Genomic DNA, 20,019 nt, shown 5'->3' with positions numbered 1-20,019 from the left:
GTAAGAAATCAAAAACTATATGAAGATAAACAATAAATGTCTTACCAGCCTATACTTCCATTCCACCAATTTCTGATCTTTCTCTGCAGATAATTTTTAGTATGTATAAGCAAAATACAGTCTTCATCCCATTCCAAATACAGTTGCTAATATATACAATGCTTCCTGCCTTTTCAATTTTTTTGTTTTTCATTTTTCTTTATTAAGAAATTTTCTACTCTACATGCTATCTACAGACCCCCCCTCCTCCCATCCCCCAGCTCTCTTTCCCAAGCCGCCCCACATCCCTCAAATCGAGGTCTCCCATGGGGAGTCAGCAGAGCCCAGCACACTGAGCCTAGGCAGGTCCAAGCCCCTTCCCACTGCACCAAGGCTGTGCAAGCTGTCACACCACAGGCACCGGGTTCCCAGAAGCCTGCCCATGCACCAGGGACAGATCCCGATCCCCCTGCTTGGGTGTCCCCCAAACAGTTTGAGCCAAACAACCGTCTTCCATGTCCAGAGGGCCTAGTCCAGTCCCATGGGGGCTCCACAGCCACCAGTCCACAGTTCATGGGCTTCCACTAGTGTGGCCGGTCATCTCTGCATGTCCCCCCATCACGATCTTGACGTCCCTCGCCTGCAGTATCTCTCTTCTCTCTCATCAATTGGATTCCCAGAGCTCAGCCTGGTGCCTGGCCGTGGATCTCTGTATCTGCCTCCATCAGTCACTGGACAAAGGCTCTATGATGACAGCTAGGTTATATGCTAGACTGGTCACCAGAGTAGACTGTTTCAGGTACCCTCTGGACCACTGCCAGCAGACCAAAGTGGAGTCAACCTTGTGGATTCCTGAGAGCCTCCCCAGCACCCTGCCTCTTCCTATTCCCATGATGTCCTCATCTATCATGGTATCGTCCTCCCTGCCCTCCCACTCTGTCCCTGTTCTAGCTTGACCCTCCCATTTCCCTATGTTCTCATCCCCCACTCCTCACCCTCTGCCATCCCCACCCCCAGTCCACTCATGTAGATCTCATCCACTTTTCCTTCACAGGATCATCCATTTGTCCCTCCTAGAGTCATTTCCTGTTAGCTAGCCTCTCTGGAGTTATGGGTTGCAGTCTGGCCATCCCTTCCCTCCCATTTATCATTTTTTTTTAAATTTTGTTTGTGTGTCTTTGCAAGTGTATGCTTATATGTGTGTATACAAGTACTATATGGAGGCACGAAGGCACGTTGGGTCCCTTGGAGTTGGACCTCTAGTATTTATGAGCTGACCCGTGTTCATGCTAGGATCCAAACTCTGGTCCTCATGAAAGAGCAAGTGCTCTTAGCCACTGAGCCACCTCTCCGTGCTCATTTTGTTTTTATTAAAGTCAACAGTCTTGGAGCCAGGGCAGATGGCTCAGCAGTTAAAGACGGCTTACTGTTCTTGCAGAAGACCTGGGTTTGGTTCCCAGCACATACATGCCAACTCATAGACCCCTGTGACTCTAGCTTTAGGGCGTCTGATGCCCACTTCTGCCCTTCAAGGACTCTTATGCACATGTGAAGCACACACATACATACATATAAAATAAATACTTTTTAAAAAGTTTGTAGTCTGAGAAATATTCTTACATTAATACGTAAATGTTCTCTATCCTATATTCTATTATATGGATATAAGACAACTCAGTAACCTACTACTTGATGAATATTTACTAATACTGTATGTTGTGATGCTGCAATGAGTAATATCTTACATAAAGTAGTTTTGCAAAAGCAGGTGTGTATTTTTTTGAAACGGGTGTAATTTTTAGATAAATTGTTTGTAATTTAGTCATTCTTCAGAGATTTGACCATTATAAACTTTCTGAATGAATGAGTGGTCATTAACTAATGATTAATAATTGGGTGAGAAGTAGAAACAAGAGAAAGGATTATATGAAAATTAGAAAAATATGTGGACAAGGGAGTTCAGGATGCTAGTAGATGTAGGTTTCATTTTCTTTGTAATGAACTGTGGCACTTGTTTATTTTGTCTGGTTTACCTGTCTGTGGCAGGTTGGAAGATAACGTTGCCATGCAGCAGAGTGAAGTTTGTGAAGATAGAATTAGGGGGAACGTGGACCAGTCTTGTGAGGATCATATAGGTAAGCTCCACTGTATTAGTCGAATTCTTTCTGAAAGGCTTCTTAACACCAGCCTATCTAATTTGGGCACCATATTTAAGAGCATTTCTTATAAGTCATCATAATTCTATTTTAAAAATAGGCCTAGAGAACAGGAACCTGTAATAGTCAGCCTGGTATTGTGGTAATATAAGCAGTTAACTTTTCAGTTATATTGTTGAAAATGAAAAAACTTATTGCTAAAACAAAACCAGTATACTAAGGGAACTGAATAAACTGGTTTCTTTTTAAAATACTACTGGTTAAGCCGGGCGTTGGTGGCGCACGCCTTTAATCCCAGCACTCGGGAGGCAGAGCCAGGCGGATCTCTGTGAGTTCGAGGCCAGCCTGGGCTACCAAGTGAGCTCCAGGAAAGGCGCAAAGCTACACAGAGAAACCCTGTCTTGAAAAAACCAAAAAAAAAAAAAAAAAAAAAAAAAAAAAAAAAAAAAAAAAATTAAAATACTACTGGTTAAAATATAAGAAAATATAAACAATTTTTTTTTATTTTATAGAGACAAACTGAAAAATTGATTTTCTAAACTATATTTTTTATGTTTCTTTAAATTTCTATATTTTAAAACTTCCAGTATTGCCGGGCGTGGTGGCGCACGCCTTTAATCCCAGCACTCGGGAGGCAGAGCCAGGCGGATCTTTGTGAGTTCGAGGCCAGCCTGGGCTACCAAGTGAGCTCCAGGAAAGGCGCAAAGCTACACAGAGAAACCCTGTCTCGAAAAAACCAAAAAAAAAAAAAAAAAAAAAAAAAAAACTTCCAGTATAATGAAAATATATATTAAATCATTAAAATAAACATTATATCTCCTTAAAAGTTATTTATAAGGTAGTGTACAATATACTTATATGTATACCTTGATTTTGTTTTCCTGGTATGAATTTTTTATGGAATTCATTTTTTAATTAAAAAATATTGTATATGTCTGAGTGTTTTGCCTGCATATAAATAATATTTGTTCCATATGTAGTCTTAGTACCTACAGAAGCCAGAAGAGCATGTCAGATTCCCTGGAACTGTAGTTATATGGTTGTGAGCTGCTATGTGCGTCCTGGGAACCAAACTCAGGTCCCCTGCAAGAACAGCAAGAGCTTTTAACATTAAGCCATCTCTCCAGCCCCTTGGGTGGGATTTGTGTTAAATATTTTATGATACTTGTTGATATTTTCAGAATTTTAAGTGCTATTATATAGATTTATGGTATGATCTCTTTTTTATTCCACAGAACCTGCAGTAGATGATTCTCAGCAGTCTGGATGTGATGTAGAGAAGTCAGTACAACCAGAACCGTTTTTCCAGAAAGTGGTTCAGTCTGAGCACATGAGCTCAGTTCAGTCAATTCATTGTTCACCAGAAGAATCAACTTCACTTCGATCTCGCTCTGATTCACCGCCAAAAACTAGAACCAAGAATTCCTTACTGATTGGGCTTTCGACAGGTCTGTTCGATGCAAACAACCCAAAGGTCAGTGTGCTCTCGGATGGACAGTGCTCTCTCCACTGATCGCATGGCTTGATTGCCAGTGCTGGGTTCTCATAGGTTCAAAATCCAGACAAGTACGAACACACACAAACCAAAGCAGCGAAAAGCCCCTATGTTATTGGCTAGGGTTCTTTTTAGTGGTACTAACAAACAGCTATGGAGCTGTGGTTGCTCTCCCAATAAATATCCTACTTGGGGAATAAGACAGAGTTTATAGCAGGCACTTGAAGTTGCTGGTCTGAGGAGTTGTTTTCCCAACTACCCATTCAGCGTTACCACATCCAGGTCCCACATCAACACACAAATACCTCAAGTGAAAGAATGTGGCTGGTTTCTGCAGCCTTGGTGTTCCTGTGATTCTGTTGAGGGACAGGGGGAAAAGTGTAAGTCCCTTCCTGATAGTTCCTTGGACTCCTGTACGCCACGGTGGTGGCCCTTGTGGTTTTCACTCTTTTATGGGCAGCTTTATTTTACGAATAGGACTGTGTGGTGCAGAGTGGAGACAGCTTCCATCTGGATTCTCTTAGTTTCCCTGCCTGCTTCCCTGCAAAGCTCTCCTCTGGCTTAGTAAAGTCATTCACCTACTTTACCTATATGTAATTTTTATATATGCATACCTACCAAAATATGTATATTGTTTGTGTAGCTATTTTATTGTATATATTGCAGTATTACAAATATTGTTTTGATATTATTAAAAAATAAGTCATTTTATTAAATATTCCTTCATTATCTTGAATGACCAAATACTTCATTAAGTTGCTATATCATTTTTATTATTTGTTTTTGAGATTATAATTCTATCATTTTCTCCTTCCTTTTCCTTCTTCCATACCCTTCCCTATACCCCTCCTTGCTTTAGTTCAAGTTCCTGACCTCTTTTTCCATTCATTGTTGTTAACATGCATATATATTCCTTAATATAGCCTGCCCGGTCTGTCTGTTACTTACATGTGTGTTTCAGGCGAACCATTTGGTACTGAATCACTAATCGGTGTGCTCTTCCCTGGGGAAGACTACTTATCTCACTCTCAGTATTCCTCAGTTGCCTGTAGTTCTTCGTGTAAGGTTGAGATGTAGTGGGCTTTCCCTGTCTACTTTGCCATACCTGTTGTTGTCCTTGTTCAGCTCCTGTTTAGGCTATCATATTGGTAAGACTTTATGGGTGTAGCTCCTGACGTTATTACTAGGAGATACTATCTTAGTGCAAACTCCCTGATCTCTGGCTCTTACACCTTTTCTGCCCCTTCTTCTGCAATGTCCTCTGAGCATTAGCTGAGGGAGTTGTGTTATAGGTGTATCCATTGAAACAGGGCTCCAGAACTCTGCACTATGGTTGGTTGTGGTTTTCTCTGTTGGTCTTGTTCTGTTGCAAAGAGAAGCTTCCCTGATTGTAGATGTAACCAATCGTCTTTTTAAAATAAGAAACACAGAGCCAATGTAAAAGAGAAAGCCGAGAGGTCAGAGCTCAGAGATAAAATCTTACCTCCTGCAGTGCTCCTAGCTTCCCCGAGAGAGAGAGCTACTTCCTGTTTGTCTGTGTTTAAATAGTCTTTCTGTTCTGCCTTCTCATTGGTTGTAAACCCAACCACATGACTGCCTCATCACTGCCTGTAAGTACCGCCCTCCAGGTCTTAAAGGCGTATGTCTCCAATACTGGCTGTACCCCTGAACACACAGAAATCTACCTAGCTCTTCTAACCATCATGCTCTTGCTATGGCTCTAATAGCTCTGACCCCAGGGCAACTTTATTTATTAACATAAAATTAAAATCACATTTCAGTACAAATAAAATATCACCATATTTCCCCTTTTCTATTTTAATAAAAAGAAAAAAGGCAAAAGGTTATAACTAACAAAAGAAAAACTATACACAAAAGTACAATAACTATATACAATATATACAAGTAACAAATACCTAAACGATGTCTAGTCCATTTGTATTTGACAAATCAGAGAAAATAATTCCCTTATCTATCCTATTTTAGTAAGTCCAAAATGTATCTAATTCACTTTCTATCCTAATTAATCTTCAACTATAACTAACTAATCTTCAACTCCCTCAGAGACCCAAGAAGGAAATAATATTAGCTAACAAAAATAAAAACAGGAAGTGCACAAAAGCAACTTCCAAAACTTTTGTGAGTTGACAGAAACAGCCAGCTGCCTGGACAGTCACCTGAGGTTTCTTCGCAGTGTTGGGGCATCATCTTCAGCCTATAGGCTTATCGTATCTGACAGACTCATTTGTGAAGTAGGTTGTACACAAGGTCAACAGTTCAACCTCACATTGGGTGAGAGCAGTCCATGTACCAGAAACACCTGAATTCCACTAGTGTCATGTCATGATTCAGGATTTTAAATTCTGGAAATTGTTGATGGTTTTTTAATTCAGCTGTCCATTCTTCTTGGCTGTGTATATATGGCTTCATCTCAGCATCCCCTTCGTCTCCACATCCCTCTATTAAATGCCAGTCTACTATTGAGAGGCGTGAGCTTTCAGTTGCTGTTCCATTGCACAACAGAAGCCATCGGCCCACTGCCTGTTCAGCTGCCTTCGAAGAAAAGGGCACTGTACCTTTTCCGGATTGTGAAGGCCACTTCAGGGATGGTGCCATATTGTCCTGGCCTCAGAAGATGCCTTCTGATAAAGCCATAACCACACTTGCTTTGGCAGGAATCGGTAGTCCTTTGTTTCGTGTTCTGTCTGTCCATTTTGTCCTGTTGATTCGAGGATACTTTGTTGTCCAGTGGCTAACTTTTGCCACAATGAAAGTTAACTCCATATGCAGTTTCTTCAATGCCCATATTTTCTCTGAAGTAGATTGGTACTGCCAGGAGCCGACATGTCTCAAAAAAGAAAAATTTCTAAGTTATTAAAACATTTTAAATGCCATATTCGGTAGATCTCTGAAGGGTTTGAAGATGACCTGTCTAAAATATATCTGCTCAATTTTTAAAACATATCTAATATGACTACAATTTCTATTGTAATGTCTAACTACTTTCATTTCTTTATATCCTAATAGTTGGTAATAATGTAAAGTATTTAAAACTAGTAATTGTCTTTTTCTTTTCTTTTTTCTTTTTTTTTTTAAACAAGAACCTTAAATCTAATCTCCTTTGCTTAGCCTTTTTCTTAACCCTTGACAACAACTTGTAACCTACCCCCCTAAATAATGAAAATTATCCCAGACCCAAAACCCATTAAAAAGACCAAAAAAACACCACCCGCCTCACACCACCTCTTTGGGAATGTGGGCGTCATTTTTAAAATTGCTTCCTGCTGGGTATGGGCGAAGTTATCTTTATCCTGAAAGAAAAATTTTAGGTTAATTGTCAAATTCTAGGAAAGGTAACTATATCCTTCATTATTATCCAGTCTGTGTATAAAGCCAAAGTTCAGGGTTTATCTCAAGTCCTTATTTAAGTAGTCTTTGAGACTGGATCATCTCAGTTAGTCATCTCAAAATTGCTCTGAGCACCTTGTAGTTCAAAGCTGATCTGTAGATGATGTTTATCAGCTTAGTGATATTATTATTGTCCACGTGGAATTGTTGTTGTTGTTGTTGTGGGGCCCCATCTTCTTCCTGGAGACTTCAGTTGATGTTAGGCCTGGCCGTGATTTCCTGCAGAAAACTGATAAGAGACTCGAACACAAAGACACATATATGCAGCTAATTGAAGCCTTTTTTCTAGAATTAGTTAATAATCTATATGACCATTCATATCTTAACAAAGTTTAAAATGTATATATATATTAATCTTGTAAATTTTGATATAAAATTTATACTTTAAGAAAAGTTTAAAGAATCAGAATAGAATCAAAGAGTTGAGATTAATAATAGAATAGTCCCTTAATTAATTTGGCTTTTGTCCTGTCCTACAGCAGAAAATGGCTCTTTTATTCTGGCATGATACAGGGAGTTTGTATTTTCCTTTTAACAACATGCTTGAGTTTAAAGAAGGAGAGAGCCTTCTCCAACTCCAAAGTCAGCTTTAAATTTTAATTGAACTGGGACTATTAGAAGACCAATAGTGTTAAATCTTTAGAGAAAAGCAGAAAGAAACATTTAAGAAGACATAAATTTTTTTTTAGATAATATATACCCATATGCTGTTTCACTCTGTTTCCTGGGATAGATGATTTGTCCCTTTTCTTCAGTTGTCTCATTTGTCTTGTGTTCTTCAGATTCCTTAACCATCATTCTCCTAAAAGACAAAAAAAAAGCCTTTCCCCAAGACTAATTTTGGGGATGTTCCCTTTTGGCAAGTTATTATCTGATTAAATGAAAAGACGTGTTACTGGTACAAGTTAGTTTAAATTGGATGTTCATGCTGGTTGATGAACTATCACCTCCTCTAATTAAGAGGTTTCTCTTGTTCAAATCGAACCTTTATCAATTTTGATGGTACCCACAGCTTATCTTCTCCTGTAGAAACAAAAGCAAAACCTCGTCCCCAACGTAATACATACCCTGGTTTTCATTCTGAGGTCAGCACATCCTTAAAGTATATAGGCTGATTTAATTCTGTAGTTTTTTCTGTTATCCAATGTCTCTCTGCAGCTGTTGTTCCTTTCTCATTGGCATTCAGAAAATTCAAAGTTAATAGAGCATTATGCAGTCTATTTCTGGGGGTTTTTGTTACTCCTTTCTGTTTATTTAGCATATCCTTTAGAGTTCTGTTTGATCTTTCTATAACTGCTTGACCTGTAGGATTATGTGGTATACCTGTAATATGCTTTATTTTGTAATAAGCAAAAAACTGTTTCATTTTAACAGAGACATATGATGGAGCATTGTCAGTTTTGATTTGTGCAGGTATACCCATGATGGCCATAACTTCTAGCAAATGAGTGATTACAGAATCAGCTTTTTCAGAACTCAGAGCAGTTGCCCATTGAAATCCTGAATAAGTATCAATGGTGTGGTGTACATATTTCAATTTTCCAAATTCTGCAAAGTGAAACACGTCCATCTGCCAGATTTCATTCCTCTGAGTACCCTTTGGGTTACATCCTGCTGGTAATGGCGTTTGATTATAGAAGGAACAAGTAGGACATTTCTTTACTATTTCTTTGGCTTGTTGCCAGGTTATGGAAAAATCCTTTTTTAAACCTTTACTATTGACATGATGTTTTTTATGAAATTCTGAGGCCTCCAGCACATTTCCTATCAATAATTTATCAATCTCATCATTGCCTTGTGCTAAAGGGCCTGGCAGGCCAGTATGAGATCGGATGTGAGTTATATATAAAGGATGACTCCTTTTCCTGATTGTATCTTGTAATTGAATAAATAGTGAAGTTAATTCTGAAGCATCAGGGATAAATTCTGCAGTCTCAATATGTAATACTACTCTTTCAGTATACTGAGAGTCAGTTACTATGTTGAGAGGTTCTGAAAAATCCATTAATACCAACAGAATAGCATACAATTCTGATTTTTGCACTGAATTATAAGGACTTTGAACCACTTTGTAACCTGCCTTTCCTTGTTTGTTGGCATCTGTATAAAATGTATGAACTCCAGATATGGGTTTTTGCCGTACAATTCGAGGCAAGATCCAATCAGCTCTCTTTATAAAATCAATTCTGTTGCTTTTGGGATATTTGCTATTAATTTCTCCCAAAAAATTAGTCTGCAAGCTCTTTGCCAAGGTTCACTTTCTGTCCATAATTTTTCAATGTCCTCCTTAGTTAAAGGTACGACAATTTCTGCTGGGTCTATTCCTGCTAATTGACGAAGTCTCAATTTTCCTTTCCAAATCAAGTCAGAGATTTTTTCCCCATAAGTTTTTAATTTTTTATTTGGTTTATTTGGTAAGAATATCCAACTATGGTTGGTTGTGGTTTTCTCTGTTGGTCTTGTTCTGTTGCAAAGAGAAGCTTCCCTGATTGTAGATGTAACCAATCGTCTTTTTAAAATAAGAAACACAGAGCCAATGTAAAAGAGAAAGCCGAGAGGTCAGAGCTCAGAGATAAAATCTTACCTCCTGCAGTGCTCCTAGCTTCCCCGAGAGAGAGAGCTACTTCCTGTTTGTCTGTGTTTAAATAGTCTTTCTGTTCTGCCTTCTCATTGGTTGTAAACCCAACCACATGACTGCCTCATCACTGCCTGTAAGTACCGCCCTCCAGGTCTTAAAGGCGTATGTCTCCAATACTGGCTGTATCCCTGAACACACAGAAATCTACCTAGCTCTTCTAACCATCACGCTCTTGCTATGGCTCTAATAGCTCTGACCCCAGGGCAACTTTATTTATTAACATAAAATTAAAATCACATTTCAGTACAAATAAAATATCACCATACCTGATGAAAAGTAAGGACTGCACTTACACTCTTTGAGTATCAGGACAGACATTTAGAATATAGTTAGATAGAAATTATCCTGGGTTAGTAGAGTGGAGGTTGTAGGTTCTTCTCCCAGATCCATGACTTCACTAGCCATGAGTAATTGGCTAGGTTTCCAGTTCCAGGTATGATCTTCCTCTTGTTGAGTGGGTCTGAAGTCTAACTAGAGAGCTGTTGGCTCAGCCAAGGTGTGTGTCCCACTGCCGTACCCTTAGGGTTGTAGTGCTATGTCGGGCAGTGTGGTTCATAGGCGTTACAGCTGGGAAGGACTGTTGGTTTTTCCCCTACTTTGGGAACCATCTGGTTCCATGAAAGCTAGTCATCAGAGCAGGTCTTCAGGTCAGGTCCAGTTCAGGGACATCTGGGCCCTACATCTGAAGTGCATGGTGTCTTTAGCAATAGTGACCTTCCACCTCAGAGGGGGCAATCAAGGGCTATAACCTGTAATGTTTTGGGAGTCAATCTCTTGGAGAACCTTGACCTGGCATGGGAATTTTTATTAGATTATTTTTGTATCACATTTTAACAGTATATTTCTATAATTGAACCTCTATTTTTGTTAATCCTATAATTATTTTCGTAAAATAAATTTCTACAAGTGAAAATTCAAAAAAATTTTATTTAAGATTTATTTATTTATTATGTATACAGCATGTATGACTGCAGGCCAGAAGAGGGCACCAGATCTCTTTACAGACGGTTGTGAGCCACCATGTGGTTGCTGGGAATTGAACTCAGGACCTCTGGAAGAGCAGTCAGTGCTCTTAACCTCTGAGCCATCTCTCCAGCCCGAAAATTCAAAGTTCATGATGCTTGACTTACTTCTCTTTAAGAACTGGTTTTGCAGTTAGGGAATTGCGCAGCCAGTGAAGTGTAAGCTTAAAGGCCTGTGTTTGAACTCACAGCAGCCACATAAACCAGACAGGGTAGTGCCCAGCTGAAGTCCCAGTGCTGTGGAGGCCGAGCAGGGGGAGCGCTGGGGTGCTGTCCAGACAACCCAATCAAAGTGCTGGGCTCTGTGTTCAGTGTTCATACTCTCAATGCCTCAAAAATGAATGAAGAATGTGTTAAATAGCACCCACTATTATAATTTACTTAAAATTATCTCTTTAATGAAAAATTGACAGTATTTGTTTAACTCATATTTTTATAACTGTGAAATTGAGTGTTTATTTGCTCCTATATCTTATTGAATTGCTAGAATTCTTTAATCTTTAACTGTGTTTCAAAATAAATCATTTTTGTTTTTCAATTTAATTTTCTAGCTGAATGTGCTTTTATTGGTGAAGTATTTATGTTTCTCTTAAACTTGGAAATGTTAAATTCGTTGCTTACTCTAAATAGCAGACATTAGTAGATGTAAACTACCCAAACAGATTTACGGTCTTCAGCGTTAACTACAAAGGCATTATTGGACAGACGAGCACTATCGTATTATTTATGTACTTTCTTTGTGTGTGCATTTGTGCACATGTGTACGTGTACATGGAGGCCGCAGTCAGACTCAGGTGGTGTTCCTCAGGCATTGTGCACTTTGTGTTTGGAAATAGTGTCTCTCATTGACCTGGAGCTTCTCAGTTAAGCTAGGCTGGCTCACCACCAAGCCCAGGGGTCTTCCTGTCTCTGCCTCGCCAGCACTGAGATCACAAGCACACTTGACCATGCTAAGCTTTTTCCATGGGTGCAGGGGTCAAACTCAAGTCCTCATGTTCGCATGGCAGGCGCTTTACCAACTGAACCATTTCCCTGACCCCCACGTGCTTTCTACATAGCTGTCATTAGCCCGAGCTTGTGAACTTACTGCTAGCTACTAGGTTCATAGTCACAGTGTGTGATGCTTTTGGGTATAGGTTTCCTCTTAAAACCTGAGGTGAGCTTGAAGATTCCCATTGAAGTACTTACTCTGGGAGATTTTAGCCATAATGCAGATTTCATGTAGATTTCAGTGAGAGAAGAGTCAGGAAGGAAAACAGAAACATAGCAGTCCATGGCCATTTCAGATAAGAACAAAAGTTTTCACGCCTATTTTTGAGATCAGCAAAGTCATCACTGGGCCAGTGTAGTAAGCAGTCAGATTCATAATGGTAGTCAGAACCTCATAACTGAACCATAAAGATAAAAAGTATAAGTAATCCATTGAACTAAAATGGTGTGATCTAACTTCTTATAATAAAGATTGTTGCTGCTGAATCAGGTCTTTTTAGGTTAAATTACTTCTCCTTTTTCTAATAGTCTTCTCTAACCCACTTCCCTTCTCAAGGGCTTTGCTCCATTGCTTTTCTGCTCCGGCCCAAGTCATCTTCCTCTGTAGTGGATCATTTCTTCATTGTTATGGTAAAAATGCAAGCCAGGCTTGACCACATGTCCTTTTTACTTACCATCTGTTTCTCTGCTATTTTTCATGTCTCAATGTCATAAATATGTTGTAGTCTCTACACATGCATTCACTTCAAGTATATTCTGTATGGCTTTCGACCATTCTTCCGCTAAACGGCTCTTGTCAAGATGGCAGTTGGTAGTTCATTGTCATTTCCTGAACCTGTCCTCTCCTTTCTCCATGCTGCTGCTTTTCAACAAAATTGTTTCTGCGCTTTGCTTGACGACATGCTCTCCAAGTTTCTCTATGAACTGTCGATGACTCTTGCCGTCTCCTTTGGTAGTTGCTCCTATGTTACAAATCTCGGTTTTTTAAAGTGTATTCTTCAGCTGTCAAGTGAAATAAATGTTCTGTGTCAATTAAATCAAATAAGTTGATAGTGTTGTTCAAGGCTCCTATATCTTTACTGATTTTTTTTGTATCCTTGAGCTGTCAATTGCTAAAAGAAGGTTGAAATTTTTACCTATACTTGTACTATTTCCTCTCGATTGTGACAATTTTTTATTCTATGTATTGTAGAGTTCTGCTATTGAGTGAATAAAAATCTAGTATTGTTTTGTCTTCTGGATGAATTGATATGTTACTGTTATGACGTGTCCTTTGAAAGTGATATGTAAGACTTCAAAGCTTTGCCAGTTTTCTTTGTACTTATTTATTAAGTACTCAGAATGAATGGTGAAATTGCCATTGAGTTGCATTTAAATTAAGAATTCTTATGGCTTCTTGAACTCACTCCTTTATCAGTATGAAGTGAGTCTTGTTATCTGTAGTCATCTCCTGATCTGAAGTCTACATTGTCTGGTTTTAATACAGTCTTTTCCTGTTGCTTATGTTTAGCCTTTGTACTGTATATAAATGTTTGTTTACATCCTTTACTACTTTCATTTGATATTTAAAGTAGATTTTCATAATTAGTAAGAGTCCAGTTTTGCTTTTTAAAAATATTTGTGTGTGTGTGTGTGTGTGTGTGTGTGTGTGTGTGCGCGCGCGCGCAAGCATACTTGTGTGACTGCACATGTGGAGGCTAAAAGACCAAGTGCTTCCCTTACATGATTTCACTCTTTTGATACTTCTATGGGCAAGAAACCATTGCTATCCCTACTTTATATGTGAGAAACTAAGGCACTTAAATTATACAACTCTAAGACTTTAGCTAGAATATCAAGTCAGCAGTCTGACTCCTTAGTATTTTAATTATGTGCACATATGTATATGTATAAATTTTTATTATATCTTTGTATGTGGGTAGGCATACGTGTGTGCCACGGGCACAACTGGAAGGAAGAGGATAACTTGTAAGAGTTGGTGTCCCATCCCCCCCACCCCCTCCCCCAGGGTCCTGGAGACTGAACTCGGGTTGTCCGGTTTGGTGGTAACCACATACACTCATTGACTCATCTCATTGGCTCATATGTATACTTTTTAAAGGGAGGGATTATTTATCTTGACTCATGGTTTCAGTCCACTCTGGCAGGGAGGGCCATATGTCTGCTGTTCACCTACTGACTATTTGCTTATCAAATATTTATCATTCATTATGTTCTAAGCCATGGGCTATAAATGTGTGTGTGTGTGTGTGTGTGTGTGTGTGTGTGTGTGTGTGTGTGTGTGTGTTGGTGTGTGTAGATTTGTAAATAAGGTTCTTAACCTGAACGGGATAATATTCTAGGGGAAGATAAAAAAATAAGCAAGATGAATTGCATGAATTATAAAATAAATAAAAAGGTAACTGGATGTTAAATTACTGTACTCGAGGTCAAAGGACCTTCCTGTAATTCTCCCCCTCGGGTACTAGCTGTGTGCTCAGTAAGTGTCAGATGCCGTCACCGAGGAGGGTGAGTTCACAGGACCTCTCAGCAGCTGCAGGAGTCTCTAAGACAGTAATCGTGCACTTTGAGCTTCCTTTATTTCAGTGACCTCAAAGGGCATTCCTATAGGTAATAATATACAGTTTTCAAAGCTCTGAGGAAGACTTTTGACATTTCTACTGTAAGAAGGGGCAAATTTTTGAGGAAGCAGGTTGTGTTTAACCTGATTTAAACATTATACAGGATGTGCAGTCAAAACATTACATGATACTTGTTAATATGTACAATCTTTATGTTTTTATGTACCAATAGAATCACTTTAAGAAAATAGAACTAGTTATAAATAATCTGAATAAAAGCTATAAGAATATACTGAGAATATTCCTATCTAGGAATTTATTCACCTGTGATAGTTACTTATGCAAGCTCTGTTCATACAGAAAGATTTGTCTTCAGTTTATGCTAGTATTCCTTTGAGGCCTCACCTTGCTTTGTGCACAGTGTGAAAAATTCTCCAGAAAACTTGATGTATTTAGCTTGAGAATGCTGTTACAGATGTTGTCTGCCACATCCGCCTTTTTCAGCTTCCTAAACCGAGTTAAGTAAATCATTAGCATCAAGTCAATCAATGCATATTGAACTGTAGTGTATACTAGGTGCTGTGTTTATAGTAATGATACAATGTGTGTAGCCAGGAGAGGGAGTAAATAAGTGAAAAACATTTGTAATAATTCCTGTAATGGAGAAATGAAAATGGATAGTGTACCAGTAAAGAAGAAATGTTTACGTCTACATCTGGGTTAGGAAAGGAAGGTTTCTGGTGCAGAAGTTTGAAAGGTCTGGGCCTTCAAAAACATATAAAGCAAAACAAGTTGGCATGGAGCAGCACCATGTGATTGAGGTGGTGGGGCCTCTGAAGGAGGTGAGGCTGGAGCAGACTCACCAGGTGAGAGCATAGCTGCTCTTCCCTGGTTCGATTCCCAGAACCCACATGGTAGCTCACTGCCTGTAACTGCAGTCCCAGGGCATCCAGTGCTCTCTTCTGACCTTTGTAGGTACTGTACGCATGTGGTACAAGGACAGACAGATGTGCAGACAAGCACTCACACTTTAAAACAGCAACAACAAAACAACCTTTGTTAAAATCTCAAAGTGTGAAGAAAGGATACCAGTCATTCTTGTTCCTGATCAATAGTTTTCAAATGTGTGGCTAAGTCAGAGCTTTTCAGAGAGAGTGTTGTTTGGGTTTTTGGTGTGAGAGGGGGATTTGTTTTGTTTCCACATCAGGAACACAGTGTTTGAAGAGATCAAAGTATTTGTTGGCCAGGATTATCCCTATCTCATTGCCTGGTTCCTGTCCTCAGCCATTCAGCTTCCTTAGACATTCCTTCAGAGGCCTAAGATTCAGGAAATCATACTAAGGCATTCATTTAATGTTCTTTAAATAGGTCCTGTTGCGAAAAGCAAATGTAGTACTAGTTAACTGAATTGTACAGTTATGCACCCAGACAGACAGTGATTAGTGGGTTAGTTGATGATTTTAAGACAGGAATGGGAGTAATGCTTTCACGGCCACTGCCCGTCAGTGGGGATGTAAGTGACGGCCTGAAACCGGTATAAGTCCTGGCAGTCTGTTCTCCTTTTACACTACTCACTTACACGATGCTTCAGACGAGTTGAAGATTATACCCCAATACATAAATTATGTTTAAGACTGTGCATTTATTATACACCAGCAAGCCATTAGCAACCGTTACAATAGTCATTAACGTTAATTAAGTAAAAGATTCATCTATGTCATAGTCAAGGTGAAATGAGAGTTATGAACCATTCCGTATTTCTGAGGCTAGAAAATATGCATTTCTTGTTTTTTCCTCGGAAAAGATTTCTCTTGTGGAGGTTTCTTTGTGCAGTGTCTCACTTTCCACCCAGCCTGGCCTCAGGCTTTCCACACTTCTCTGTCTATGCCTGCCAAGTACGTGTGCACACCACCACACCCAGCTGGCTCCTTTAGTTTGGTGATAAGTGATGGCTTCAAGTCTGTTTCTTCTGCAAACAGAGAAGCAGATATCCTACGGTAATGAAATGCAATGGATTGGTGGAAAATGTGGGCATAACAGTCAGTGGAGATTCTCAACAGTAAGTTTCAAAGAGTTTAAATAAAATAAAGTGGTGGTTTTCTCACAGTCTTCCCTTTGCAAGTCACAGAATCTGGATTGCCAGAGGAACAAAGCCCTTGTCTTTGTAACAGCCCATTCTGCAGTGTGGCTCACAACAGTGGTTACTCTGTGTGGTCCTGCAAGGGAATAGAGAGAGAGAGAGAGAGAGAGAGAGAGAGAGAGAGAGAGAGAGAGAGAGAGAGAGAGAGAGAGAGAGAAGTTGGTTGACAGAAGGTCTGTGTAACTTAGATAGCAAGTGAGGAAGTGATACAGTTAATACCTATGATAGAAATTGACTAACTTCACCAAGACTCTAGCCTGGACAAGTGACTAGTCACTTGGTTGAAGGTGGAGGAATTTCTAGTCAAACTTCTTTAGAGAAGTGTTTCGTCATTTGCCAGTGATTGTGTTCTAACAATCGAGTGAGTATTCATTCTAAAAAAAATTTTGACACAAGCATGATTTTATGGAATATTAGAGATAGAGTCTGGCCTCACCACTACTTTAGTATATCTGAACAGAATTCAGGAAGATGTACGTTTGGCGTGCACAGTTGACCTGGCTGTTTCCTGGGGTGTTTGAATCACTTTATGCCTCCTCCTCCGCTGTTAGAAATACTAGCAGTGCTCTCAAAGAACATCAGTTGTGAGTCCCGATGCCTTCCCTTTATGATTAACTGCTACTGTGAATACTTGGCCAAATACAATTGTAAACACTAAACAAGACAACTATCTAGCATTAGTAGGTAGCATCCAGTTACACTGTGAAGAGACTGACAGTGCAGTATTTTCCTTGCTCTCTAAAGAATGAAGTACCAAATTGCTACCTTGCCCATGCCTAGTTTGTGGGGAAAGACCATATTTTTGGAGTAATATGCAGTATTCTTAATTTTCTCTCGTTACTGGAACATTCTAACTCACTAAAATTCAAGTAAATACAGATTAGGATTAGGAAACAGGCACTCACTGTTCCCACTTATCTCTTGAGAGGTAACTCAGCCTACTTTGATTTTATAAAGCTGGCTGATAAATGTGTAATACCATTTGTCCGTATAGGGTAGTCACCTTTGCCAACTGTGTGTACAGTGTCCTCAATAGTGTCCCAGCAGCTTTAGCATAATAATCTCCTGCTCATGGTCACCCAGGCAGGAAACCTGCTTTCACAGTGCAGCAGTGCCAACATGTACTTAGAGAGGAAAACCTAAACTCTGTATTTGTGATGACTGTTAAGGAAAATTATTGCTGTATTTCTTCCTGTGAACTTTCTAAAATACTACCGTTTTCAGGGTTAATTCACTCCACGAGAACTAAAGGACTACAGTAGACAGCTGTGTCTTAACTCTTCACATTTTCAGCCTGAAGATGGCATAAGTGGGATGGGCGGGGGGTGGGGGGGTGGGGGGGGGTGGGGTGGGATGGCCTGAGAGTCAGCCAGATGACAGCCGCAGCATCAGTTTTGTTTCTGGTACAGCCAGCTCGTCTGACTGTGATTCTGCCGCAGCGCCCAGCCCTCGAGTCAACCTTGGAGTGGGCAGCGTGAGCTTTCTAACCCACGGGAGCTTCACCCCTTTGAGCCCCAGTTTCAGGACTCTCTAAGTTAGACCTGCTTTTTCCCTAAATGCATGCCAATCCTTTTACTTTGGGATCCATCTTAAATAATAGATGCTATCTGGCTTTTCTAATACAGTGAGCAGTTAGTTGTAAAAGCTGTTTTGTGGGAGCCGTGTTGAAGTATTTATGGTGGTAATCAGTCTGAACAAAACGTGCCCGTAATGAACGACTTCATAATACAACTAGAGGATTGCTAATTCATACTTTTGTTAAGACTTGTACAGATTAAAAGAATTCTTTGATGTAGCACGTGATGTGAAGTTACTAATAGGACTAGCACTTAATTCATTCACTGTTTCATGTGGTTCCCTTATTTTGAGGGGGAAAAAGTTAATTGATACTAAAAAGGAAAGGAGACACTGTTTCTGAAATGTAAGGTTCCCTGAAGCATTGCTCTTGTTTGAATTTATAACAGTGCCAGATACTCCCTGGTCTGAAGAGTTGAGGGGAACCCATACCTGAAGTAAGCTCTCAAGCGAGGCTGTAGATTGCTTGGATTTTCAGGATTGCTTTCACTTGGTGCTAAGACAATAAAATATACTTTAAGCATTATGAAAAACCAGGAGAATCAAAACTGAGAAATGAAGGGATCTAGGGGTGTAATCTGGGCATAATATGCTCATGGCCTTAGCACGAAAAACGAGAGAAGAAATGTTGTGAAATAATGTTTTTACTGTGGATTAAGATGACGATCCATTTTAAACATAAAGTTAGTTAATGGCAGCACATAACCAAAATTCCATGTGCTGCAGAGGGCAAGGCAGGACCATAGGTCAAGGCCAGCTCGGACAGCGTTCCAAGAGCTCCATCCAGTCTGTGGAGGAGGCACCAAGGAGTGCTGTGAGCACAAAGGCTTGCCCTACAGATGCACCAGGAAATGAGTATCAACCTGAGATACTGTCCTGATGGATAGCAAAGTTAATATGCAGAGTGGCCCACACCTGTTGTAACTGTCGAACTTGGCAGGCAGAAGCAGGGGGTCACATCCTGGACTAAGTATTGGGTGCGGGGAGTTGTTTTAACTATTAAAAGAATAAACTAAAATTGAGTTGTATTCCTTTGGATGAGCTAACGTTTTCTCGGCCTAAATATGTGGCATTCTCAAGTATAAGTATGTAATTAATTTATCCCGTTCATTTTTGATGATTAGCAGTCAACCTAGGTAGATTATTTCAAGCTGCCTACTTTACATACTGCTGGCTTATCGTATGTGTGGCCCAAACCCTAATAATCCCAAAGCTGCATGCCAGTGCACCTGCAGCCTCAGCACTGGTGGTAGTGGGAGTCACTCTGCTGCCTCAGCACTGCTGCTGTCATTCAGTGCTTTAGCGAGCAGTATTTTTTTTTTTACCAGTTTCACTAGTTTGTAACTGGTAATCACTTTCCTTAATTGCTGTAATATGTAAATTACATTCAGGTAATAGGGATCTCTGAAAAAGCTACACCAGTAAGATTGACCAAATATGCAGCTTTCCGTTAATATGTTAAGCACTGTGTTTCCTGCAAAGCCTTCTCTCTCTCTAACACCGAATTCTCTTCAGGGCCTAGTACTCAGATGTCACGCTCAGATTCCTTTAGAGACGTGTCTACAGTTCTCGTCTCCTGTCCTGACTGTTCATCACATCCTAATTGTTGAAAGGGTGGCGCATGGAGACCCTTCCTTCCTATTATTGCTGCTCTTGTCCAACACTGATTGACACTTTCAACACCTCCACTGTATGTGGTTTTCTTGGCACAGTTGGCTGAGTTCCTACTCGGGTTGTTACAAATGATTCAGAGCTTGTTCTTGCAGCCTTCCGTTTGAGTGTGAGGACCCCGCTCAGCCCATTCTCGGGGAGGCAAAGTCAGGTTTGTCTTTACACTGATAAGGTCCCTGCTTTAACCCATGGAGCTATCCAGCAGCTCCTGGGAGTAAGCGACAGAGCTTCGCCACAGTCTAGTTCCCTTCGGGTCTCAGCAAGTCTGCCCAGGCAGCGTTGACCCAGGAAGGTGGGAGAACTGCGGGATGAGTGAGAAAGAACCCATGGGTACTTCTGGTGCCTGACTCCAGGCCATGGGTATCTCTGAAGAACCACTCCCAC

The 20,019-nt window shown here is 40.0% G+C and overlaps 1 protein-coding gene across 7 annotated transcripts in view; it reads left to right on the top strand.

Annotated features, from left to right (window-relative positions):
- Nek1 (NIMA related kinase 1) overlaps nucleotides 1-20,019 on the top strand; it is a 142,851-nt gene that overhangs the window by 111,757 nt on the left and 11,075 nt on the right. For all 7 annotated transcript variants that reach the window (XM_076553291.1, XM_076553290.1, XM_042262983.2 and 4 more), the window contains 2 exons: nucleotides 2,026-2,114; nucleotides 3,371-3,609. In XM_076553291.1, the coding sequence (XP_076409406.1) occupies nucleotides 2,026-2,114; nucleotides 3,371-3,609 (328 nt within the window). The remainder of the gene's footprint in view (nucleotides 1-2,025; nucleotides 2,115-3,370; nucleotides 3,610-20,019) is intronic.

The sequence above is a fragment of the Peromyscus maniculatus genome, chromosome 17, assembly GCF_049852395.1.
Source record: "Peromyscus maniculatus bairdii isolate BWxNUB_F1_BW_parent chromosome 17, HU_Pman_BW_mat_3.1, whole genome shotgun sequence".
Lineage (NCBI taxonomy): Eukaryota > Metazoa > Chordata > Mammalia > Rodentia > Cricetidae > Peromyscus > Peromyscus maniculatus.
The sequence above is the reverse complement of the archived record's forward strand: the minus strand, read 5'-3'. Positions and strand labels throughout refer to the sequence as shown.